Source organism: Corvus hawaiiensis, chromosome 26, assembly GCF_020740725.1.
Source record: "Corvus hawaiiensis isolate bCorHaw1 chromosome 26, bCorHaw1.pri.cur, whole genome shotgun sequence".
Classification (NCBI taxonomy): domain Eukaryota; kingdom Metazoa; phylum Chordata; class Aves; order Passeriformes; family Corvidae; genus Corvus; species Corvus hawaiiensis.
Window position 1 is genome coordinate 1662267 of NC_063238.1, and position 27714 is coordinate 1689980.

At 39.8% G+C, this 27714-nt stretch overlaps 1 protein-coding gene across 18 annotated transcripts in view; it reads left to right on the forward strand.

Annotated features, from left to right (window-relative positions):
• Positions 1-27714, forward strand: part of DTNA (dystrobrevin alpha) — a 223487-nt gene that overhangs the window by 105952 nt on the left and 89821 nt on the right. For 7 of the 18 annotated variants that reach the window (XM_048329114.1, XM_048329116.1, XM_048329115.1 and 4 more), the window contains 2 exons: positions 19878-19945; positions 25769-25849. In XM_048329114.1, coding sequence (XP_048185071.1) covers positions 19879-19945; positions 25769-25849 — 148 coding nt within the window. In that variant the 5' untranslated portion in view covers position 19878. Of the gene's footprint in view, positions 1-19766; positions 19791-19877; positions 19946-25768; positions 25850-27714 lie in introns of those variants that run through there. The other 11 variants (XM_048329109.1, XM_048329112.1, XM_048329120.1 and 8 more) reach the window with 2 other exon arrangements.

The following is a 27714-nucleotide window of genomic DNA, read 5'->3' on the forward strand; positions in this document are numbered from 1 at the left end:
CAGGAGGCTGACCAAAAATACCTGTTCTTGTTTTATTCCACAAGCCCACTGGGTTTGTTCCCTGTTAGAAATGGAGCTGTTGACCTCTGACAACTCTGTGTGCAAAAGTACAATTCAGTGTCCTCAGTGGGCTTTGAAGATACTTCCAATATCTTAATCTGAAGGGCACTGATAGGAACCCCTTAGCTTCCAGGCTGCACGTTCCTTGTATTTCCTTTCTCCTCTGGTATCCCCTCTGCCTTCCCTTGTCTGCCTTGTCACTCCCTTCTCTCCCATCTTATTTCTGAAGTGCCTTTAAGTGCTTTTGTACTGGAAACTTGGAAATCCCTTCCCTAACTGCCAAGATAATGTGTTACAGGGGAACAATGGTGATGTCTGCACCTTGAACACTTAACAATGATCTTTGGAAAGGAAAATCTGTGGGTGAATGACAGAAGGTGATGATGGGTGATTGTGAGCACAGAGACAGGGCATTGCCTGCTTGTGAAAGAAGAAACCTGTTCTTACAGCTGCATCGTGTGTAAGGTTATGAAACCAGCTCCTGCCATGCCGTCTTTTTCATGTTGTTGCTGCACCTCAATGCTGAGTCTCCTTTACAGAGTGAATTTATTACAGTGATACATTAAATGCAGGAAAATGGAGCAATCCCGGATCATGATTAGAATCTAAAGGAGTAGGTTTTAAGCTAGCCATTAGTAGGGTTTTTTTTCCGAGTTGGTAGTGTAAAATTCTGTAAATCATATAAATAACCTAAAAGACTAAAAGAAGAATTAAATAATTATTCATTTTGGGTCAGGTTTTGGTTTTTAAGAGCCTAAGTGTAATTATTCTGGCACAAGGGACCTTCTAATGGTTTTAAAGCAAACAGAGCTGGGTGCAACAGGAAACTTTGTGCCATCAAACCATCAAGCACACCCAGCTGGGAGAAGGAATGAGGCAGATTCCTGTGAGCTGGAGTATCACCAGCTTAGTCTTGCTGTGGGTCTGGGAGGTTGCAGGCCTGGGGGATCTTCCTTGCAGGAGGGATTGTAACCACACATGTGGACTGCATATGACTAACAGCGAAGCGTGTTCTTTGCAGGGCTTTTTTTCCAGCCTGCTCTCTGCTTGCTCTCAGTTAAACAAGGGACTCAGCACATTTAACTGAGCTGCATGGAGAGAGAGATGTGATTTTAAACTACTGAAATTGTAGGAGTCCTTTCTTTGTGAGGCAGAGAATGTATCAGGTAGGTGCAGAAATAGCTCCTGTGGTTCAGAAATATATTTTGAATGGGAGAACATCCCAGGCCCTTAAGTTTTGGGTGAAGTTCAAAGAAATCCTTCCAGAAAGCCAACTCAGAACGTAGCCAGGCCATTCTTTTCCCATTTGTCTTTCTAAAGCCTAGTAAATAAGTTTTTTCAGCAGTCCACCAGTGCAATTAGTTCAGAAAATTTTCATTGGTTTGGGGTTTGGCTTGACAATGTAGAGAACAGCTACAGATCTGAAAACAGTGAGACAAGGAGCAGAAAGTGCTTTTGCTCCCTTTTGCTAAGTCCACATAACTGTATTTTGAATTCTGACCAAAACCAGGATAATAAAAAGTTGTAAATAGCATAAGGACAACAATGCAGTGATCTCACCAGTTTGTAAAAAAAAAGTATTACATTTTCTGTTTAGCTGAAATGCTATCGCCCTGTCCATAAACCTGAACTTTAAAGTGTAAATTGTAATTTCTAACAGAAATAAAATACGTGATGTTTTTTAAATTGAGTGCTACCACATGCGAGAATATGTCTTCATAATGATGTTTCTGATCTTGAATTAACTGTCAAACCAGGGCATTTACATTGCACAGGTGTACCTGTTGGAATGGGATAGTAGAAATCTGAAGCTTCATTCCAGTTTCTGAAACTGATCTTTTAGGGAAGTAATACCAGGGCTTTAAGTACCTTCTGCCTGAGAAAGTGCTAATCCATCTTCCCTTCCACTAGGCTGGTCAGATGCAAACAGAAAGGTCCCACTTGTGTGCTGGAGGCAGAACAGACCATGACTGGTCTCTAAAATCACCTGCAGGCCAAGAAGAGGAGTTTTAGTTGTTATGCCCACATTTTAAAGTAACTTCCCCCTCCCTTCTTCGATTTATTGCATAAAGAGACAATATTTTAAAACTTTCTCTTCTGAGAGTGTCCCATGCAAACTCTATGTCTTGTCTTCCTCTTTTTTTTGTATTCACTGTTTGCTAGTTACACTTTTCATGCCAAAATTCTGGACATCTGAGGGGTAGATTACTTTCATTGGAATCAGTGACTGAAATTACTACCTCAAGGTCATTAGGTTACTTCCCTATCTTTGTAAAAATAGCTTATTATTTTAAACCCAAAGTTACTAAAGTGGATAAAGATGTGGAAAAAATGAGCTGATTAAATGATGTATACAGTCTCCATCAGTGACTGTTTCACATCTGCCACTCCAGGATGAACCAGATCCTGTGGTTTGTAACAAATGCCACCTTTTTCATCGAGAACCTCGCAGTGACTAAAGAGCAGAAGACATTGTTGATTGCCGTCATTCATCTCTTATGGTTGTTATTCCTGATGTTGCTGTTCTTTTGTCTTGACTCCCCCTTGATTTTGAATCTGATCACATTACAATTTAACCTTGCAGCATTCTAATTTTAACACTGCAACACTACAAAATAAACAAACATACAGTCAAGACTGTTTTCAAAGGATGATGTTTCTTCTCATTGCCCAGCTTGATCTTTTGGGACAGAATGAGAACTCTTCTCCTGTGAAAGTGGACATCTAATGGCCATCTTACAATATACCTAGAAATAGAGGTATCCTAAATCACAGGTTACTTTTGAAAACACAAGCTGTTATGGCTAAAATTAAACATAGGTAAAATCCTGGCAAAATTGACTTCACTGTCATTGAAGTAATTGAAAGCCTTTCCATTGATTTAAGTGGAACTGAGATTAAACTCTGTATTTATAGAGAAGATTTTTTTTCACTTGCAGACGTATGCACCCTTTCTATTCCCTTTATTTTGCTCTAAATGTACCGTGCTGGAGAAGAGCCACTCTAAAGTTCACGACCTGTAGGAAAGTTGGCATGCCAGCAGCGAAGAAACATCAGTCAGTGCAGGCCAAGCATGGCTACAAGCGTCAGCCAGTGCCTTTTAGTCCACAAGCAAGAGGGTATTTCACTTGACAGGGCTGCAGCAAAAAACTCCAGGTAGATTTCAACGGGCTTCAGTGCCCACTGTGAAGGGGAGAGATTTTAGACATGTTTACTGGGGCTTTGAGTTCCGCAGAAGACATTTTCCGTAAGACGCTGTGCGGGCTGCGTTTGTGAAAGGATATTGTTGTAGCAGCTTGTGTTGAATATCAGCTCAAGGGAGTAAGTCTACAGCAAGCTAAGCGATAGCAATACTCAGAGTAAATGGCTTCTGACTTTTAGAAGTGTTTGTTTCTATGGAGAGATGTTAATTTTGCCCTTTGTCTCTGTGGCAGAAATTAGAGGAGCAGTGTCACGTCTGTCTTGTCCCAGGTGTTGATGCTGAGGGAGATTACCTGGGGGCCTGCAAGGAATAGAGCAAGTACTATTGCATTTTACAGTGGACATCTTCAAGGGAGAAGCAGGGGTTGTACAAGGATGCCACTATTTCAAAATAAAATTCATAGTGTTTGTTCCAGACAAGAGAAATTCACCACAATATTTTGCTCCAGGACTCATGGTAAGTCTGGCTAGGAGCTGTCAGATGCAGATCTCTCTAAGTGCCTGCTCTTCATCATTCAGGCAAAACTTTGTCTCAGCTTCTGAAGAAACCTAAACCCTTTCTTTTAAAGAACTAACATTTACTTTCCCCTGTAATTACCTGCCTGGAATACAAGAGAATTGTTTGTGGAGGGGAAAAAAAAAATGAAAAAAAGACATTTTTCTTTTTTAAAGTCACCCTGTAAAAAGGATGAAAAGTATACATTAAGGTCCCTTTCTTTCCAAATCTGTACTTTTCCCCCATAAATATCAGCATAAATTGATGCATGTACATGTGTTTGATGCTTTGTGACTTCAGGCACAAGTAAAATCCTTTCTGCCAGGTCAGAGATGGTCCAGATGCTGTATTTTGCTTGGAAGGACAGAAAATGTGTATAGAAATCTTTTTCATGCATAGAAGTATAAAAGAAAAGAATTTTCTGAGTAGGTGTTGCCTGTGGGAAGCTTAAAAAGTTTAATTTTAAAAGGTTTTCTATCCCATAAACATTCAGGTGTTACCTGTTTTGCAGTCAGTGTTTGTAAAACTAGGGAAACAAATACAAAGTGAATACTTTTTTTTATCCTGATGTAACAAAATGTGTGCAGATGTGATCACTGTTTGTTCGGTGTGCTTGAGGAGAATGGGAACATCTTTCCTTTAGACGTTTGAGAGAGTACTGTATTCATTGTTTTTCTAATCCTTTGTCATGTCAAGGACTGAGCAGTCAGGACAATGATTATATGATGTGTCATTTTGATCCTAGCAAATACAATATTCAAGTTGGATGTGGTGCTGATTCTTTAAAAATGTTTGTACCTAGCTTTTCTAGGTATGTAGAAAATGAAATCTGTTGAGATTTCAGAGGTGAACAGAAAGCATTCACATGTGAAGCATTGGATTTGGTGCTCAATATTCTTCTTCTTGAGAGTAGCTTACCTAAAACTGTTCCAGTATCTGAGTTTTTGTCAGTGTTCAAGAATTCAGCTGATGTTACAAACTGTTGCTGACAGATTCAACAACTTCCGGGGGCTTAAAAATGTTGATTCTCCCACTCTTTTAAGTGCATTAGTTTATCATTTTTATGTGTATGTATTTTTATAGTTTTATAAATATATAATCTTAAAAACTTGCAAGCTTTTTAATATTTTCTAATGTTCCCCTCAAGAAAATGACACTGTTTCAGTCAGAACAATTTCAGCAGATCATTCTGAAATGATCCGATGAAGTTTAGTTATTTGTGTCTCAACCTTGAGTATGTTCCTTACATAGCTAACATGATTAGTTTCATCTAAGATCTTGGTTTTTTGATAAAGTTTGAAGGGGTCCTGTATTGTTTCTTTCCCTCCTCATTATTTTGATCTTACGAACGCTGCCGAGTTATTTATAGGTCCATGACTGCTATGTTAAAACCTTTGCAGGCTGACTGACTATCAGAAACTGCATTTTTGAAGGACTTCCAGGGTTTCTGCTATGTGGAGTAGGACTGGCATCCTGGTTTCTCATGGGCCCTTTGGGGCTTCTGCTTTGGGAAGCCCTGCTGGTGTAGCCAGCTCGTAGGACTAACTACAAATGCTACCTACAGAAGTGCTACCCTGTAATGCTTTTCTACCTCCCTCAAATCTCTGTGGTGCTGTGCATTAGAGGGTACAGCCTTAAATAGCGAGGATAATGGTGAGGAATGACTGGCACTTGATATAAACAGACCTCCTGGTGCTGGAGATTGCCACTGGAAATCCTTTCAGTGCTTCTCCTCAACTGCAGAATAAAGAGGTGTATGCAAGGGACTCTACCAAAATGCCTTTGCCAAATATTGCAACACTCTGCAGCAAAGGTGTTTGCTAGCTGTTCTGAAAGTAGGACTGAGTGGCAAAGTGGTAAATTTAAAAAAAATTTGTAAGCTTCTGGGAAAAATCTGCCTCTCTGACTCTTTTGAGTCCCCTTTTCCATTCATTTGTGTTGTAAAACACACTTTCACAGGATTGCTTAAAACCAAGCCTGCAGCTAAATATTTACCCGATGGATTTTGTTAAATCTGTTTGAGTGCCTCTGGAAATGAATTCACACCTCTAATTCCTAAGTACCCTTTGCCTCTGGGCATCTGTAGTGAAATGCAGGTATTAGAAGAGCTGAAATCAGTTGAGATAACTGATAACCTGAGTCAATAAGCAATGGATTGAGAAGACAGAATGACCTTTTGTCTCTCGGGGGGCTTGGAAATTTTTGCGCTCAAATCAGTTTTTCAGATAATGCTTGAAAAATATTTTCCGGACCTGTTGTCAGCCTTCCTGCATCAGTTAAATACCAGCTAATTTAGTCCAAAAATATTGCCCACCAGCGCTTCTAGGAGCAGGTGAAGAACACCTGAGGAGGCACTTGTGCCAGAAGGCTTTGCCAGCCCTTTTTTCTAAGGGAGGGGCTGCTTCCTAACAGCTCTAACACTGCTCACAGTCAGCTTGTGTCTTTAGTGCACTTCACTGGTGTATAGGTTGTTACTGTCATCTCAGTCCCAGGTAAAATGGGAGTTTGCCAGTTTTTTGTATTTTTCATGTGTCAGCCTTTGGCATCTCTTTAACACAAGGGAGATACAAGCCCAAAATCCAGCTGCATGGTTTGCTCCCTTCCTTTGCTCTCTGTTTAACATCCACAGGACTAAGGCAGGAAGCAAAGTGGATAAGCTGTCACTGAGCGCTCTGCTGTTGGACGTCACAACTCCATGATCTAACACAGGGGAATTCTGAGGAATCACAAGTCAGTAGAGGCAAATGGATGGTTTGGGTGAGAAGGGGCAAAACAAAGGTTAATAGTGAAGGCAGAAAGAGCAATGGGGGAGTGGGGTATGGCTTCTGAAATAGTCTATTTTGAACATTCTGTGTTTAAGAAACTAAATTATGAAATGTGTAGGAGGAAAAAACATATCTACAAGTGAGGAATGCAAGATGAGCCTCTGCTGATAAAACTCTACTACATGTTATTTTATACCACTGAGATTCTCATCCAGAAATACGTCTGGAGTCTCCATTTCACCTCACTGGGCCAGCAGTGTATGTTTCAAAAGATTTATTGGGGTAGTTTTAAAAGCCACAGACTGTAGGGCATTCACCATATCTCTTGAGAGACTGTCTACAGCCTCATACATCTTTCTCTTCAGAGTTCCCCTGTTGAGATCAGGCGTTTTCTGTGTTTAAATATTATTCCTGTTATTCCTAATTAAACCCTGTGTATCACACCTCATAATTCTCTCCTCAACATGAACAGCAGATAGCTGTTTTATTCCCAGCTCATCAGCACTTAACAAAACTGTATAGATTTGATGTTATTCTCTTCCCAGAAATCAGACTCTCCAGCCTCAGTCCTCTGAGTGTTTTCCATCTCTTTGCCTCTCTCCTTCTACTCTGTCATTGGCTTCCAGACAACTTGGTGCCTAAACTAGAATGTAATAGTTGAGTGTAGTTGAACCAGAGCCAAACAGAAGGAGAAGGTCTCTTGCTTCCTGTTCTGATGTGATGCACTTGATAAGGCAGACCAAAAATATACTGCTGCTTTCTTGCCAGAATACCCAGAAGAATATTAGACATGGTCTCAGAATTAAGCAAATGACACCTGAGGTGCGAATGTACTTATTCTTGTTTGCAAATAACATTAACCAGCTTAGCTCCAATCTGCTTATTACCATCTCAGATGCCTTCAGTTTAGATGCCTCTGGACCAATTTAAGGATTGTTGCCTCTTATCAACAGGGTCAAATTGGGCATGGTTTTTTCCAGGCAGTGGTGTGGCACTTGTAACTCACATGGATTTCTCCTTAGAGCCACTTTCTGTTGATCTCTGGAGTAGGCTGGTGGCCACTCCGACAGCAGTGGTTCGGCGTGCAGCCGCAGCATCACTTGGGAGAGCTGGCTGCTGCCTCAGAGGATGGCTGATTGTACACAGGGCCTCTGGGGGTGGAGGGGCTGTAATTGCCCATGGAAATTGTCACTGTGGCAGTGAATTCAAATCCGTTTTTCTTCTCAAAATCCAGGTCTGTAGATATTACTGCTCTCTGCAAGGATTTATGTAATGCTCTCGCTTTTGTGGCCTAATTGAAGTGCCCCTGCAGCAGCCACGAATACTTGGCTGCTGGGCTGCTGTGGTACATGGCTGTAAAGCATCTGCAGAGTGTTTTGTCTGCTCAGAACCAACACATTTCACATAAAAATTGGCTCCTAACAGTTTTCATTGGTATTCTCTGTCCAAGGATATATTTTGTCTTGCAAGCTGCTGCAGGCCTTAGTGCCCCATGCTTTTCTGTAGGATCTCTCTGTGCCTTCACATTGACCGTCCCTTTCTCTTCTCCTGCCAGCTGTGAGGCTTCCTCATAGGTGATGGCTGTTGAGTTTTGGTGACTGTGAAACTCTTTGTGAAATAACTCTTTAAAAAGTGTGGTGGATCTTGGGAATGGCACCTTTAAAGCTTGTAGTTCAGTGACTGAGTTTCTCCGTGGAGTGGTTTTTGAGGTGTTCTCCTGGAACTACTGTGTTGTGTTAGAAGAAAAATGAGATCTTTTCAGAGGAAGGAGGTGTTGAAAAATTAGTTTGAGGACATTTAGTCTTTGGGGGAACGTGACATACAGACATGAAGTGCTGTGTGACAGTTTTGGCACCTCGTATTTCCTGTTGTTAATGATACAAATGTCATCTTTCCACAAAAGTTGGTGCACTGTATGCATCCTAGAGCAATGCTTGTGTAGGAGTGTGTCTTCTGTCTTGACTACCCTTAGATGAGTGTTTCTAAGAAGTGATCTACTTCATTTTACATGAAGAAAAATCTTTAAACAACCATTTGGGGATTTCAAAGCACATAAGGATTCTTTGCAGCCATGAGTGCCAGCCTGCTTGGATGTGCTTCTTCTGGGCTTTCATGTGCTCCCCTTGGCTTTCTTCACATTCCCTTCTTGCCATGGGAGAGGTAAATTCAGGGCACTGAAATTTCTCCAGACAGGAGTCTGCTTACAAGCCCATTTCTAGCAGCTGAAATGTTTGTGCAGTGTTGGAGGAATTTTTATAATCTAAACATTCTTTTGCAGTATAATTGATACTGTTTTATTAAAAATCTTCCTCCTCAAGCACATACAACACTAATTCAAGTTTAGCAGGGTCCAACCAGTGTTAGAGGTAATGTGCATATCTGAGAGGAGAGACCCAGATGAGTGAATCATATGTAGCAGCCTGTTTCTGTTGTGTCCATTTACAAGCATCACCAGCCATTATCTCTGAATTCAATATTTCAAGCATTAGCTTTCTGTTCTGGCTTAGTATATGAGACTATTTGCTACATAATTATATTGTATTTCATTTTCTTCTGTATGCTATTGTAATAATGATATTACCTAATAAAATAATGTCAGATTTTAATTAGGTTAAAAGTAATTTTTTATATTAGGTTTTTTATTTGAGAAAATAAACTAGCTGGTAGTGCATATGAAGCTGTCCATTTTTTTTTTGTTCGCATTTGCTTTCATTTCCTGTCGTCCTTTACCTGTTGAAATAAGGATGGGGTTTTTTCTTGAATTGTTTTAAGTTATTACAGCCCTCCACAGCCTTATGTCTAACATCTGTCCTGTTCTAGTGAGGACATAAGATGCCTACCTTGCTATTTATTAAAAGGATAGTTTTGCAAAAATTTCTGCTCCTAGTTAATAGCTGCACCTTTTTAATCACTGAAATAAATTAGCTATACTGATGTGAAAGAGTATGATAATACTCTATGAGAGTACTCCAGCAAAGGGAGACTTAAATTTTCTGGGAGGCAAAGACAGACTACATTTGCATCAAAGACAGTTTTGGAAAAGAAAAGCTCATGCCAACTTTTGTGGCGGGATACTTCAGGAACAACCAGTGATGTAGGAACTGGCACAAAGTGTAGTTCTCCTCCTAATTTACTTTTATAATAGTGTCATGAGTAGCATCTCAGCATACATCCAAATAATGAAGAGAAGGATGAAGGGGTGAAAGATCCTTCTGTTTCTTAATGCCCTTCTCTTTAATTCTCTAATTCCTTTTGCTTTCAAAGTGACCTCAGTACTCTGTAAACTTCCACATCACATGCAGAGGAGCTATGTTCTCTGTTACGTGGCTAAAGCTTATCTTTATTGGGAGATACTCTGACTCCTCCTTGAAGTGCCATTTCCAAGTACATTCCCTTTTATGTAACTAACTGTTTGTAGGCTGTCCTTTTCTGTTAGACCTTTATTAAGAACTAAATAGAAAACCTCTGAGCCCAGTTCAGCAGCCCATTCCTCTTCAGCTAGGTGCAGTCATCACAGTGGAATTCAAGCATATGCTTGGGGTTCAGTGTGTATGTGAAGGTTTTGCAGGATAAGGACAGATTAAAGAAAGCTTTTGTTGGACTGGAGCCCATCTGACTTTGCCTTTTCTATGTATTCCTCATTAGAAGACTCAGATATTATTGTATTGGCATGTAATTTCTTGTCATTTAAGTTCCATACAAATTTAGGCATCTCATTGCTGTTTTTTCCTGCTGATTCTTCTTGTATCACATGGTACTGCCAGCCTACCTGTTCTGTTTCTGCTGTGTATAACAACTGGGTTGCTGTACTGCTTGTGTGGTTATTCATGGGTACACAGGCAGGCAGTTATGGGACAAGAATGTACAGACCCTGATTCCAATCACTCTGACTTTGTGAGAGGTAGTATCTTAACTGAGTATCTTGAGGTTTGAGCTTTATTATAACTAAGGCTGCCTAGTGAAATCATTTTAACAGTGCATGTGAAACTTCTTTTTCCACCACAAAAGTAGAGACATAGAGGTGTGACCTTCAATGAGATCTGGTACTTGAAAACAGAATTAAAGTTAATAAGTTGACATCTGCTTTTAAAGCATCTTCATTTGAATGCAGCCACCAAAACAATCAAGTGGTACCCCTCTTACCCAGGTCATTGCTTACTCATTTTACCAGGCCATTCATGGAAGGGATATGGCCAGGTAAAAGAGATAAAATCTTACATTTCCTTATGCCCTGACAGCAGCTAATTGCTAAAAACCCCTTCTTCAGATATTAATTAGATCAGCCTGGAGGCTGCTCCTGCTTGCATTAAGGATCTGATTTCTCTCCACATGAGATCCTTACAGACTCAGTAATCAAAGCTTTCTTTGTCTCAGAAGGTATATACTTAACCCAAATATGCTCCTGAATGCCTTAATTCCAGTCCTAGTGCCATTTTTCTGTCCTAGTGCCTGCTCTCACTGAGCTTCAAGACAAATTAACAGCTACCACTATGAAAGAGTATATGTGAACAATTTCATCAGTGCCTCATCATTCTTTCATTTGTAATTTATTTCCTACCTTTCTGGCAAATAGATCTGGAGGGACTTGGATTTCCATGGGATTGTTTTTAAAGGTTCTTCTTTTTAGCTGTGTTGTTTAGATATAGTTCAGACTTTCTTTTCTATAAATCTATTTGTTTTAACATTTCAGAAAATTGAAAAGTGAAAAAAACCCAAAGGCATCTGTTTCAGGCATAAAGATAAAAAAGCTTAAATACTTCTTGGTTGTCAGTTGTATAATGGAAAACTCTTTGTAGCTGATATTTTTCAACTTCTCTGGATCAGTGGCTATTGCATTTTGTTTGGGCGCCACAACTTTTCATCAGTAAGGTTACAAAAGCCAGTAGTCTTTCTATTAACTAATTTTTTTGACTACTCACAGTACTTAATTTTAGTGCGATTTTCCTATAACCTGCAAAGGATCTTAATAATTTCAACTGCCTAGGAATGCATTTTCTCCTGCAGCTACCATTTGGTTTATTTAGTGGGTTTTGTAATTCTGAGGACGTGAAAGTACCTACTGTCCTACAGCAAATCATCATCAAATCTGTATTTACAAAAGCTGACAACTTGTATTATTAAAATTGGCAGAAGCCGGGAAATGCTTCCTAACACAATTGTTTCACTGACAGCTTACTCTCAAATGAATTTGGGTTTAATTATGGCAGCGCAAGAGGAGCTGAAAGATCCCTTTGACTAAGTAGGATTTTAATTATATTTGAAATCCTGCAACCTCCTTTTTGCCTCTACAATGGCAAGTAAAAAAGAAAGAGGACCAGACTACCAGAGTATCAGAGTATAAATTAAATGCTTCCTGTGATAAAGGCCTTATAATTCTTTATCCCTTGAGTTTCATTACAGTTTTCTCTATCAATTATGGCTTCTCTAACCAATTGAAAGAAGTAGAATTGCAAATTTGAGTGTTCAGAGGTCATCAGTTCTTTATTGATCTTGGCTTCTAGAAAAATAGTTTTAAAAATACATATTCTGAAGGAAAAACTACCATTTCAGTGAAATCCAGCTCCAAAATGAGTTAATGGGTAAACTCCATAAAGATATTTACACATCAGAAAAATCAGATTTGGTATTGTATATTGCCAGCTTTTGTGTTTGAGTTTTGGGGGCTTCTTCTTTTCCTGGAATGTGTTTTGAGTGTAACCAAAAAGAAGTGACTGTTAGTGGAAGTTATTTTTAACTACCCCTTGGTAGAATTAAGGCTCTGAAATGTCATATTCAAAGGAAATCTGCATCTTCTTTATTGTTTTAAAATATTTAATAAAATTTAGACAAAATACAATTTTTTAATTGCATTTGAATAGAAGTTTGAAACACTGCATTGAAATTCAGTAGCAGTTAACTGGAATCAATCCCTTATGTTTAGCAGAGGTGATGGCAGTGAAGCCCTGGAGAAAAGTTTTTTGGAGGTGACCAAAATTATTTTGTTGGATAATCTTATGCTCTCAAAAAATGAAAACATATTTGAAGCACTGAACATTAGCTTTCTTTCCATATTTCATCCAATAGAGTAGTTTCTTCCAGTGTCAGGAAGGCTGACTCAAAAAGAGCATGGCTAGAAGAATTCATCAAGGCAACGCCTGTACGACAGCTTTTCAAAGTTTCATATGTATATTTTAAGTTACAAGTACTCGTTTTCTTAAATGTCTTTCATGTCTGGAGTAGTAAGATTCTCTTAAGAGAAGTTCTCCATGTTGCAGAGAAAAGCTGAAAATTATACTGTACAAGTACCCATGAAAAGAAGAAAAATAAGGATTTTGGTATATATTTCAGCCTAGTTAGTAACATTTTTAATTCCTAAACTTGATAATGCCTAGTGCACATGGAAAGCAACTGATGTTTCCTTTGTCATGGCCTCCTCTAGTAAACTGCTGATTCCATACAGTATGAAATTAAATGAAACACGTAATTAGTCTATTTTGACTCTCACATTTTCTGTCTCAAAATTATGCTTTCTTTTTTTAAGTGTTTAATCCCTTCACACTTGTTTTATAGACCTGAGAGATAAGATTTGCATAGCATTCAAACTTCCTTGAAGACTGTGCATTATGGAAATCACTTGCAGTGGGTGCCTTATTAGGCATTTTTGGCAGTTTCCCACTAAGGATACAAAACTCCCAAAAGGGGAGCTGATGAAAAAATATGTTGGAAAATTCTTTCTTAAAAACAGAACCACATTTCCCTAAAGGAATAAATCAAGACAGAATTTCAGGTTTTTTGGTGTTATTAAAATCGAAAAATACGACAAAAATGAGAATAGTCAGACTTGCTGAGACTCATGTTGGAGATGAACTTAGCAACAGCTTTTGTTTTCTTTCTTCATTGCAAAAATCTCATCTAGATAAAATACAAGCACACTTTGTAAGTGCAGTGCAATTATAGCTAGCCTCAGGAAAGAGCATTGACCAATTTTATTACAGTGCCAAAGATTAGTCCTGGAATGTAAAGCTGAGAGAGGCCTGTTAGGGAGTTACTTCATTAGAACATGTGGAACAAGACATTCATATGGCACCAATAAATCCATTAAGGGGAAGAGGGCTCTGAAATAGCCCTTCAGGATTTTTATTATTAACGACAAGGATTGCTGAGGTTGGTGATGTCAGAAATATGGTTTTAGCCAGCACTCACTGTCCCTTTTAACTCACTGATCTCCAGTCCAAATTCTTTGAAATAAGCAGCCATAACTGTTCTAGTTAGCTGAGGAAAATCTACCTAACACACCTGAATTTGGAGAAAATAGGAGAAAATAAAAGATCAGTGGAACATCTCCTCTCTCACATTGCCATGAATCCTGCGTGAACAGAATCCTAGCTGTTGACTATAGCTTTTAAGTTCCTCGTGAAGTCACCGTTAGATAGACCCTAGCAGGCTCATTCATTTTCATAAATCTAAATTTCTGGTGAATCCTGAAAAGAAATAGCAGTTTGTTATGTATGGAGGGCATTTTGATAAAACTGTTCTGAGCAATGGCAGACAAGAAGCCTGTGCTGCTGAAAAATGGTCATGTTGTCTGCTCAAAGCTGGGTTTAAATATTGTCCAGCTGCATAGAAAATAGCTTCAGATTTGTCAACAGCATAAAAAATAGCCACTGAGAAACCAGCACATTTCTCTGCATCCTAATGCTTCTAATTCCCAGAGACACTGAAGTGAATATCATTTCATGGAAGAAAAAATAGCTTCTATATCAAGAGTTTGAGATTTCCTCACTAGGGAAATACAGACTGCTCAGATAAAGGATGCTTGATCCTGGTTGATATTTTCTGCCAAATGGTGGTATTCTTTCCAAAAAGTGATTTCGAGATACTCACTGTTGAGATTACCAGTCTCATGGTGCAAAACTTCCGGCTAGAAGTTGGGTCCCAAAATGCTCCCAAGAGCTTCGGAGCACCAGCACACTCAGCTGGACAAGACTGGAGCAGAGAGGTGTTTCTCTTTTTCCTCTGACCTGCTTCAACAGAAAAACAACTTTTATCCAACCTGAAAGACTGTCAGAAGTGTCACTGGCCAGGATTCGGAGCCTCTTTTTTCAAAGCCCCGGCTGCGTCACAACCATCACATGGGACTTGATAAATTTTTCATGCCAGAATTAATCAATTTCAGTGGGCAGTTTTCCTCACTGGCGTGTATCCTGCCTCCCTGGGGCACTTCATCTGTCACCGACAAATGGGATGGGGATTTGTGGAAGTGCTAGTGGGGTGGCTCTTCTCAGACCCATCAAACTGTGTGTGCGCATGTCAGGTCAGGAATTTTTGGGTCTCCTGGGACGTGTGTGGGACTTTACAGAGAGGAGTGCCAGGTACGTAGGCAACTGCTTCTTTTGATGGTGTGGTGCTGCTTTAACCCCAGCTGGTAACAGAGTCACATGCAACTGCTCCCTTATTTCACCACCGGCCTCACCACCAGTGTCGGGTAGAATCAGGGAAAAAAAAGTGAAACTCATGGATTCAGATAAAAACAATAATTGAAACAAAGCAAAATATAATAATAACAATAGTGAGACAGAGAGAGGTAATAATAACGAGACAGAGAGAGGAATACAACCCAAGATAAATAAGTGATGCCCAGTACAATTGCTCATCACCCACTGACCAATGCCCAGCCCATCTCTGAGCAGTGATTGACACCTCCCCGCCAATTGCCCCCAGTTTATACACTGAGCATGATGCTCTCTGGTATGGAATATCCCTTTGGCCAGTTCAGGTCAGCTGTCCTGGCCTTGCTCCCTTCCAGTCATTTGTGCACCTGCTTGTGGATACAATATTGCTGCTAGCAAGAATTTTTCTTGCTTCTTTCCAGTCCCATGAAATACTTTTCTCTTATCACGGAAGATATTAGCAGAGTTCTATAAACTATGAACACCTGCGACCTTGCAGAGCTTTGTTTATGGTACAGTAGAAAAATATTTTGACAATGGATATTTTAGGATTTTAGCCAATCACCCCAAGGGGTGGCTGATCCTTTGACCAATTAGACTATGAAGAAAAAAGTCTATAAAGACAAGAGTTTGTAAAATAATTAAATAAATCAATCTTGCTGCACAATTCCTGCCTGTTGGATCTCTCTTCTCCTCCCTACCACTGCGGGATACCGTAATACCTACTCACTGGCAGAGCCTAGGAATCTGAAAAGTCCTTGACTTAGGGTAAGCACTGCTTAGCAACAATCAAAACATCAGTGTGCTATCAACATATTCTCAGACTGAATCCAAAACACAGCACTGTACCAGCTACTAGGAATAAAATTAACTCTATTTCAGCCTAAACCAGGACAGATTGGTTTTTTGGAGCTAATAATTTAAATGTAGCATGCATTCCTTTTATCATGCACAGACATAGCTCGAGAAATGGAAATGTAATGGAAATATGCTACTTATGAAAAGAACGACATATAGTGGGGTTTAATAAAATACATTATTTACCCTGTAAATACTAAAACAAGAAAAACACTTATTTGTGAGAGAGATTATTGCAGTGCTCATAATCCAAGCAGCACAACAGGAAAGGAAAGATAAATGAGGCATTTAGTTCTCACCTTGTGCATATTATATGATATTCCCACCCACATTTTATAAACCAGAAAAGTATATTAAAAATAGACCAATTATGCTTCTGATACTGATAAGCATGAAGATGAAATTGTAGTCAAAATAGTTCCAATCAAACTATATTCTTTCTTTATTTATTCTTTCTGACACTACTGATGTCATAAAAGTTTTCATCTTGAAACATGGGTAAAAATGAAACATTCACAGTATCTTTTTCAGAGGCTGGAAACCTCATGCTTGGAATGATTTCTGCTTTGGAATGTCTGTAATATATTGAAGCCTTAATACCATGCTAATTGGTACCTTACTAATTAGCTTGTGACTAGAATTTTAATTAGATGCACAATAGGTGTTCTGCTTACCTGCAGTGGAGGAGCTATTTCCTGGGAAGAAAAGTGAAGGGAAAAAGATAGTGAAAGGAATCCATGGAAGACAAATATAATCTAATCCCTACTATGAGAAATGCATACATTCATTGATATTTTTCAACATTCTGTCTCTGGAAATGTATTCTGTTTTGTAAAGCACATTAAAGTTTGCTTTGTGATTTGCTTTTCTCCCCCGTAGAACAAATTGTACTTTTTTTTCTGTGACGTGACATGTGCTGTGAGCAAAATGAGAAATACTGGAACACGACTGTAGTCACTTAGCTCAGGGCCAGCCCCAGGGACTGAGGTGAATGCTTTGTGGGCTCAAAGCAGGAGTCTGTAATCTGATTTGAAGAGCAGAGCTGTGTACCTGGGAGCTGGGTCGCAGGGAACAAGGCTGAAAAGGGAGATGCCCGGCACCTTGACAGTGGTATTAGTTGAGCCTGGGCTGTAGTGCATTCTAGAGTTAAAAATGTATGTGAGAAGCTTGGAAGACACAGCTGAGTGAATTCCTGTCGTGGCAACTCAGAAGTACCAATACTTTGGTAGATGAGCATCATCTATCACTTTTCTTCTATCAGGAGAAGATAGGAAAGAGGGATGGAATGTAGCTGTCTGAAAACATTGCCACCACTAATGCTCTCATTAGCCTAACAACATTTACCCTGTTAGAGGGAACTTTAGGATTTTCATTTGGGGTGAAGGCTGTTTTAAAATCTGCAAAATATCTAGTGCAAGAAGAGTCCTAAAAGACATAATATGAAGCTCCTTCCTTCTCCAGTGAAGCCTGAGTTGTGTGTTTATAAATATAAAGTTATTTGTCAGGCCTGGTAATCCCCATAAGCCCCAGCAGTGAAAAGGGTGATTCAATTTCAGAAGATAATGGGACATTCTGAAAAATGATGATCAGGTCCAGGGAACATTTTTATATGAGGAGATATAAAAAGTAAAAGTAAAGGGAGGATGAATTGCAGAAAATGGAAAACCAGTTAAAGAATTTGTTTTTTCCCCCCCACTAAAGGGACACTTTAAGAACAGGCTTTTCTGAAGGAAGTGGAAAACATACTGTACAATTTGCATGATTTGAAAAATACTTTTTTTACAGAATTTAGACTGGGAAAATTCTTCTGCACGGTGAATAAGGTCACAGGTGAGCCACGTTCCATGCTCTGCAAGATATTTAAAAGCAATAGCTAAGGAGTATTTTTCTCCAGGTGGCAGTATGAGGGAAGTGAGAATAAAGTTGCACCCCTTATGTCTTCAATAAAATTTGTAGCAATCACTCTGAGACCAGCAATTATTTCACAAATGTTACAGAACATTGGTGGAATGAAAACAGCAAATTATTAACTGGAGAAAAATCTGTAAGATTTAAGTGTCAGTTGTGTCAAGAAATGGAAGATGATGTCATCCTTGTGCCAAAATCAAATTAACCCAATCTCTGTCAAATAACACAGAGTATTGGGTCTGAAAACAAGCTGCACATTGTTGGTGGAAAAATGCTGAATATAGAAGTCAGAGAAAATTATGATGGCTTATAACCAACTCTACAAGCAATTAATATTAATCAAAAATTGTGCTTGCTCTGAAGTATGCACTCAACTGCCTTGCCTAGTAAAAGGTGCTATCTTTTCAAAGGGTGTTATTAACCCACCTGTCCTATGAGATCTGGTCATTTCCCATGGCAAATTTGTCTCCTACTATGAGTTTCATTGGAAACAGAAAGGAGCAGGGACTCAAGCCATGGTTAGTGGAATTATATTGCTTTTAATCTTTTATGGGCAGAGATTTAAACCTGATTCATGTAAAAAAGATATTTCTTGCTGTCTAATTAAGGTGCTGGTTGGGCCTGGCGTGTCTTGAGGTATCTCATTTTACTGGGAGTCTTCTCCGACACCTCCAAGCTAGCAAGACACCAGCTACCTCCAGATCACAGGCTGTGACCACTTCTGTGAAGCACTGTACTGAGAGCTGTTATCTCTGCAGAAGGGGAGAACATATTAGCTCAGACTTAATGCCATGCTACACACATCCCTATCACTCCCAGACAAATGAAAGCATGAGGGTGAACTTGAATATCCCTGCAAAGAGGCTGCATCCATACCCTTTGTCCACTTCCTAGTGGGACTGCTGCTCACATCACAAAATGCCCACCATAGATAGCACTTCAGCAGAGTCTTTATCAGTACTCTGAGAATTGAATAGGCTATTTGGAAAAGGCAATTCTAATGTACCACCACTTCATTTGAACAGTGCATTTTGAAAGGGAAAAAAAACCCCACACAACAAAACACCCCTTTGTGTGATTGCCTTTCTGTCTTCGAGAAATAAAAGGAAACTGGTTTTCTATCTTGAGTTCTTTGGTGATGGCAGACTTCAGCATCCATACTTTTATCCTTCTTGTTGTATACATATGGAAGTTTGCTATGGGATACAGTGCAATTTTTGATTGCAGGCTTCTATAGAGCATCTCTTTTATAACCTAGGTAGTCTGATGTTATTTTACACAGTCTAGTTGACATGAGGATGTAGTTTAAAATGCAGGTCAGAAGCCCTAACCAGACTTGGCAGGCAGGAAAGGATATTGGTTCGACAGGATAATTACCCATAGAAGGTGGTGATGCTAGTTTTAATTTTTTGAGTGCTGCTAAAGATGTTTATCTTTACTTTGAAGGCCTTAGTCTTTTATGGTTTGAATGCTGGCTGTGAGAGAAGCTGTTGCTTTTCTCCATGCTGTATCCAGCAGTAGTGCTCTTCAAAATATTTGAAAGATTTTTTCATCTGAAAACTGGAGGAAAATATATTCTTACTTCTGAGCCTTTTTCTGAAACTCATTTAATCAGAGATATACTGTCCTGAATTTGAATGAATATTGGGAGAGTGTTTGCTTGGGTAAATAGCATGTATTATGTTACGGTGTAGAGATTTAGTTGCTGTTGTTTGGTTTGGTTTTTTTTGTCTCCTCCAAATAGAATTGGCTAGAACATAATTTTTGAGACTATAAAATAATATCCAAATCTTTTATGATTTCTTCTCTCTTACATAATTTAAACTGAGGATTCCTTATTTAAGAAAACCTAAAATGAATTTCAGAGCTTGTGTTATGTAAGCCAGTTAGTTACATCAAGCAGAAAAACTGAACACTGCCTTTGGGAGAGAGGGGTGGCGGGGGGGAACAAATGCTTGAAAGCAGAGTCCAGGGAATGGAGGACAGTTTGAGGACCAGGTTCTCCATGAACCACACCACACAGAGGCTGGCAAAAGGCATCGGATACACGTGGAGCACCTGTCAACCTCAAAGGTTCTTCGGGATCAATTTTGGATGCTTTTGTACATATGTTCAGTCTGGGAATAATACGTAATGTTTTCACATGATTTTGTCTTCCAGAATGATTGAAGATTGTGGGAAAAGAGGAAATACCATGGCAGAAAGAAGGCAGCTGTTTGCAGAAATGCGTAAGTACTTCCTGGAAATGTTTTGCTGTGATAGACCAAGCCAGTTGCTACGCAGTGTCAGTTAAATTTATGCAAGCTTTCCACCTCAAATCTCTGTTGCACAAATGAATATCATGAGACCAAAACCACACAAAAATGGGCTGATTTGACCAAAGCAGGAAAGAGAGATTTTCTACATCAGATTTTTTGATTGAATTATTTTAATCAGTAGCTTCTTAAGACAAAGATGCTGGAATACACAGGTTGCAATGAAGAGAGATAAAGGTCTCCAAAAGCTACATCTTTTATTGGAGGTATCTGTAGTGGATTGACTCCAGCCAGCTGCGAAACTCCCACACATTTGCTTAATCCCTTACCAGCCCCCAGCGGGGTGGAGGAGAATATAGGGAGAGCAAAAGCAAGCAAACGCATTGCTTGAGATAAAGACTTGATTAAGTGACAGAAAGAGAGGGAAAAAATTACAACAGAAACCAAGAACCAGTGATGCAAAGGTGGCTATTTCCCACTTCCCAGAGGCAGACTGATGCCCAGCCAGTCATGGACCAGTGTCCACCTTGGAAGACAAAACTCCCCATCCCCTTCTTTCCCTACCCCAGTCTTATTGCTGAGGATGTCATTACATGGTGTGGACTAACCTTTGGCCAGGTGGGGCCATCTGTCTTTGCTGTGTCTTCTTCCAGCCTCTTGCCCATCCCCAAACCCTGGGAGGGGACAGAGTAGGAAACAAAAAAGCCTGGGTGCTGTGGAAGCACTCTTTGCAACAGCTGGAACAGCGGTGTGTTAGCAACACTTTTTTAGCTGCAAATCTAAAACACAGCAGCACACAGACTGCTATAAGGAAAGTTAACTGCATCTCAGCCAGACAGTACAGGGACTCATGTACGTCATACCCTAGTTCAGCATATTTTTTATAGTTCCTAAAGAAGTTCTGTGCTCCCTGCAGGATAGTGTGTCAGGGATGTACCGTACCAACAATGTTCCTGCATTTCTGACAGTCATTTCTGATTTCTCTTACAACCAATCCACTGTTTCTCCAGGAAATTCTATTAATATCAAGTTTTAGACTGTCACCCTGTTACTAGATTTACCTGAGTTTTGTGTGTAATTACTAAGCTTCCTGTTGTTTGTCTCCTGCTACATAGTAAACAATGCCAGAGCATCTCCCTGATCTTTGGTGGGAGACTAAAATGGGCATTACTGGGACTGGAGTTACTGTGCATACTGAAAGGCCAGGTGTGTGCTGGTGAATTCAGTGTGCTCAGGACTGTTCCCTAGGGGTGAGCCCTACATCTGAGCTCTCCAAATTAAAGACTTCTCACTCAGATGGCCTACCAAGGACTGTCTTGGCCCATTCCACAGTGTCCACTAGCTCTGTTGTGCCATTATAAATCGTTAAATTATGTTAAATTATTTTAGTATCACACAGGGCTTACTGTTGTAACTCATGAATATTTCTCACTGATCTTTTCTCTCTGGTGACCAGTGACAGGACCTGAGGAAATGGAATGAAGCTGTGTCACGGGAGGTCTAGGTTGGATATTAGAAAAAGGTTCTTCACCCAGAAGAGAGTGGGTGGTTGGGCACTGGAACAAGCTTCCTAGGGGAGTGGTCACAGCACCAAGCCTGACACAGTTCAAAAAGCATTTGGACAATTCACTCAGGCACATGGTGTGATTTTGGGGATTATCCCGTGCAGGGCAAGGAGTTGGATTCAATGATTCTTGTGGGTCCCTTCCAACTCAGGATATTCTATGATTCACTTGTCTCTTGTGTACAGCATCTTGGACCCTTGGAGGGAGGTATTGTTCTTTGGCTAGAATCAAAAAATGTATTTGTCCATTATCAGAACATTCTATAGTTTTAATTAGAATTACAGAGGGGCCATGATTTTTTATCAGCTAAAGTCAGTTGCACAGGTACCATTAATTTCAATTAGTTTGAAATATCCCTAAAATGCTTAGGACTTTGCTGTGAGGATTTGTGGTTTGTTTCCACAATTTTGAAGGCTGTTTTGATGTGGAATTGTTTTGGAGGAGTTAAGGAGGTGTTGGGAAAATCAGCAGTTGGAGGCAGAGGAGGGACTATTTTCCTGTATTGTACACCATTAGTTATAGTCTACTATTTTTTTCTTTCACATTTCAGTATTTTGGCATATTTACCTGAGTCTGGTTTATCTCACATGTGCTTCCCTTCTCTGTTTGCCTGCCTCCGTTCCACCTACTACATATGTACACAGAGAACTGGGTGTTCCAGCTAGGTAAAACTAGGGGAAAATATTAAGTCTTTGTGAAAAACTGAATGTGTTTTAGCCATATTCATAAAACACTGAACCTTGCATTCTGAGGGCCCCTCAGATGCCTCTGTGTGTGGAGGGTGTGCTTCACTGAAACCGAAGTTTATCCTGGCATTGCATTCAGGTGCCTCTGGCTGTGTGCAAGCCCACCTGTTTAACATGTTTAACAAAAACCACGGGCTCCTGATGCCCTACATATTGTGGGCTATGTGAAGATTCTAAATGTTCTGGTAGGCACAAGCCTATGGTAAAATGTTAAACTCCACAACCTGCCAATATCAGAGGAAGAAAATTTGTAATATAAAGGCTTTTGCCAGCGGTTTCGGTTCTTGGGGCTTAAATCTGCAAGTCTGTGATTAAAACCCCACAATAATTTTAGAAAATGGGTCATGTTCCGGACTACACAAGATAGAAAAGAGAAAAAAAAATCCAACTTTTCAAGCCTTTTTAAGTGGGAAGTTTGTCCTGAACAAGGAATAGAACTATTTGATTCTAATTTTAAATTTGGACCACTGGGGTTTTCCCTCTATTTTGAGACATCCCGTTTGGCCTTCTTGTTTCCTTTCCTTCAGAAGAGGCATCCTTCTAGTTCCAGATTACAAAATTTTGCAAATTAATATCATAATCATTATCACCATCTGTAGAGTCCCGTGGTTAAAGCTTGTCTTATAACTCAAAATGCTCTATTGGACATCAAGCCATTAGGTCTTAGTCTTCCCTTAGTCTGACCTGACATGCCCAGGTATATCCACACTGATGAAGAGTTCAAAATGTACATCATTGTTGGCGCGTATTATCCAGCAAGAAAACAAAGCCAAAGCTTGCAGTGTGTCCCTTCATAATCTTTGCAAACCACAAACAGTGTTACATGACGTGAGCATATTCAAAGGAAACAGAGTGAGGCACTGCCACCAGTGGAAGGAGAAGGCCACTGGCAATCCTGTAGGGAAGTTACAAATTCACTGTCTCATTTGCCATGCTCAGTCTTGCACGTCTTTCCACTTGTTTTTCAGGATTCTCCATCATGTAAGTGATGGTACTTTTCTACAGAAGTTATTTGACAAATAGATCTCTGACTGTGGCAAAATGTGAATCATGACAAAATTAAATTATCTTTTCCAGGGTATTACCAGCAACACCTACTCCCCAAATAATATCAAAATAATATCATCCACTGTGCATGCAAATAGTAAAAAAGAAAGAAAAATAGCAACGTTGCATACAAATTTGTTTATTTAGATTATTACTGCAACCTCAGAAGCTCAATGAACCAGTCTCACTTCGCTTTCACTCTCTAAATCTTGTTAAAAGGCTGAAGTTTTGTAAAGGAGCACTGGAAGTTTATTGGTAGCTTTCACTAAAGTTAAGAGAAGAAAGTTTACATTCAGTTTACTCATTTTTCCTATTAAAAAGGAAGAACTTAGTGTTGCAAGCTTTATGCTCCCTTTCACCTGTGAAGAAATTTTCCAAAAGCTGTCAGTGAGATACTAATGGAGAAGGAGAAAACCTGTATAATTTTAACAATAGAGGATATGATGGAAAAAACTCACAAAAATACTTCCCATACCTGATGTTAAGTAGTGAAAGGTAATTTCCCCCAGGAGCAGATGGTGTTGAGACAGCTAACTGGCAAAAGGGAGTAGCTGGCAGCCCTGGGAAGACAGTGTGGGAGAATTTGGTCAAGAAAAGAGCAGAATCTGGGGAGAATGGAGAGTATCATTCTCATTTTCATCTCAGAGGTCAGAGCACATTTGAAAAATTCGGGTCTGAAGAATGACACTGTTTAAGAAAGCGTGGGTGAACAATGCTGCCACAGACAGAATGGAAGCTTCAGGCAAGATGTATCCGGGAAGGAAGCCCTCCCATTGAGCCACAAGGTGCAGAAAGGACCCCCTCACTCTGGAAGCTCCTTCTGAGAGAGTAGTCTGGGTAGAGCTCAATCCAGTCCTAGTTGCAGACTTGGTCAAGAGTTTATGTTTTAAGGATTATACAGATGTAATTGATACTTTATATGACTTTATCATGCAGGATTAAGGATAGCAAACCAAATATATTTATAGGAATAAAATAAATATTTATTTAAATTGATTATAATGATAATAATTAAACTAAAGTATTTTAATCAAAACTAGTTACCGGACAGTATAGATAGTTATAACTATTAATGTAGGGCACTATTTACTAAATAAATTATTTCAAAGCTAGTTTAATAATTATTAAGTGGTGTTACTGACCCATATCAACACCATGGGCAAATCTCTTTCACTTGGCCTCAAGGAATGACCTTGAGCAGCGTCCCCACTCAAGGGAGGAATCGCCACATACATATCCAGAAGGAGCGTGTTGGAAGTCCCTGCAATTAAAAAAGGAACTGAGCTTTTATAATATAAAGTGATTGACTGTCAATCAAATGTTTCTAGGCTACCTGTGCCACCTCAGCGGCTCTTGATAAGTTATCAGTACTATCACTTGTTGCTTCCTTTATCAGGAACTTTGTGTGCCACATCCTCACCAGTGCTGATTTCTGTCAGGCAAGACTGTTTTTCATGTCCTCAGAAGGTTTAGCTTTGAGATTGTGGAGTCAGGCTGGTCTCAGCATTCCTGAACACCAAGAGCAGCATGGTCCACCTTCTCCATTCATCACTGATAGTTCTGCAAATAGGAGAAAATTTGAGCTGTTCTACCCCCACTTCCACAGAGTATCCTGCTACAGATGCCAACATATGGCAGCAGTTCAGCTGAGAAATCTTAAAGTATTTAGGAAGCTTGTGTAAAAGCAGGGCTGTATTCCACTCCTCTTACATCCTGACTGTGCCTTGTTTGGATGAGTTTGTTGGACACTGTGCCAGGTTCTGCCCCCACACTGGCCTCTGTGTACTGTCCTTGTATGTGAGGTAGCTGCCACTTAGTTTGTTCCCATCTCCTGGACAGCTGCTTTGGAAATGTTACGGGATCTTAAGTTGCAGCAGCCAGGGCCAAGCTTTGTGTGGAGCATACAGCTGACCCTCAGAGGTCTCTGTTGCAGAGAACATACATCCAGAAAATGGAGAAAGGCCTCACACCCCTTGCATTGTCATTGCCCCCTTCTGCAGATTGCCTTAAGTTACAGCACGGTATGTTTTCTGATTTGGTTTGCTGGCAATACCTTGTTCTGATATGGCATGTTGGCTAAAGATATTTGTTATGAGCTTTTTTTGTTAAATATTAAAATTCACTGAGGTTTTCCCTGCTGTTGGAGCTTGGCCAGTGTGTCTTTTAGCCTGCAGCTTGACCAGATTGTTCTTCAAAGTGACAGACACAGTGGGCTGACTATTCCTTGCCTTCCTTTATAAAATTCTTTTAACACTGTAGCTCCTGACATCCCCCTTCTTACTCCTCACTCCTCTCTACTCTCTCTGCAAAGGAGAGAGCCTTGAAAATTGTTAAGCAGAGGCAGCTCATGTGTCCTCTTTGTTCTCTGGCTTCCCTGCTAGCAAAGATACGCACAGGTCATATTCCATACAAATGTCACCGTTATTCTCTTCCACTAGGGGCTCAGGATCTGGATCGCATCCGTTTGTCCACCTACCGAACAGCATGCAAGCTTAGATTTGTTCAGAAGAAATGCAACTGTAAGTATGCCAGCACTTCTTTTACCTACCATTATTGTAAGCTTTCCACTGCACTCCCTAGTCTGTCCTTCATACCACTGACAAACTGGGACTGTGTGATCAGGCATTGCAAAGGACACTAATCAGAGTGCCTGGGCAGACTTCAGATATTAACCTGTTTTCATAAGGAACTTGCCTCAAATACGCCAGTGACTCAGTCATAGAAAGGTGGGTCAGGATACAGGCCTGTATCCTTATTAATTAGTAAGTATGTTAACTGCATTCTCCAATTTTCTTGTGAATAGCATTTGTGAGTTCCAGCACGGCCCTGCAAATTGAATGCTTTTATAGCAGCTCTGTGAGAAAAAAATGGTGGTTCCAGTCCCCTTCTATTTAGGGTACAGCAAAGTAAGTGCAATGTTGGTCAGACCCCTTTATTTCCAGAAGGCCAGCTAGACAACAGCTCTTCTGAGAGACTGAACCTGCTTGTAATCTCTGCATATCTGCCTTACTCCCTCTAGGTTTTATTGAGAAATTTCCCACTTGATTAGTGACTTTTTTTAACTTTTCTTCTGAGATTCAGTCTTTTTTCCTTTACGGCTGCATTTCCTATTAGCACAGTCATGTGCTGTGAACTTTAAAGGGGAAATACATATTAAATTTGTAATGGAGTGTATCTCCATGTGCTTCTTCTCCATTCAAAATAGTATGCAAATACTTAGAAGGGCAGGTTTGGGTATATGTGGTTTATCAGACCTTTCCACACCAAGTTAAAAAAAAACCCTAACCAAGGGAACTCTTCTCAGCAGTAGCGGTAGGGAGAGGACCAATGCAGAGAAAACAAGTGGGTTTTAGTCCTCATATGTAGACTAGAATGATAACCTGGCTGTGCTTGTGCTACACACAGTGGTAAGTATGTTAAAAAATTCTCACTGTAGATAAAAATTTACCACCCTCTTAAGTTCCTTGTTTTGGGGTTACATCTGTCTGTGTTACAGAAATGTTTAGCTTATGCTGTCCAAACATACTGGAGAGCCCAAGTTGTGATGGAAAATATTTTGGAGAGTGTTTACTCTGTTATTAGCCACAGAGCTGATAGTTTAATCACTTCCATAGCACACTTTTCATATTTTTAATATGTCCTTAGCTGAAGTATGAATTGAAGGTTTGGTATCACATTATGAACAGTCTGCCAGACACAAAACCCAGGGGGAGTTTAGTACCTGCCTGGCAGCTGGCTTCTCCCATTCAGGAGAAAATGGGTTGAAAGACACTATTATGTTGCATTCAGTTGTTTAGTTTTTTAAATCTTATGCTTAGGAGGATAACATTTTCACTTCATTTTCATGGTAACAGAATACAGTAGTCTGAGGTGACAAAAGTATCCAATTAATTGGACAGTGATAGCAAAGTATGTATGCACCTGCATGCAGAGCAAATGAAAAAAACCTAAGGGCTAACAGTAGCCTCACTGCTGGGAGTGTCTGGCTGGCTGAAAATGCACTGGTTGTTAGTCTTAATTTTGTGCCTCTTATTTATCAATTGCAATCTGCTTTTGTGGAACTGTTGGTTCTCTTCATAAAGAATTAGTGCAGATGCCCTGCAGTTTGCCAGCTTGTGCCAAGTCACTCATGGACAGGCCTTACCTTCTGGTCTCCGTTGATAACCTAGGAGGAGTAATTTGCTGATCTTGTTTCAAGATTTATACTGTATCAATCTCTTCTGAAGGGAAAAAAAAAAAAAAAGGAGAAATTTAAAATGTCATCCTAAGAATTAGGTTCTGTGCAACTTAAGGAATAATGCTTGTTGCTCTGGAACAAGCTGGATTGTGTGTGTATTTCCACCATCAAGTACAGGATTCTTCTGGTGGTTCCGGGTAGACTGCT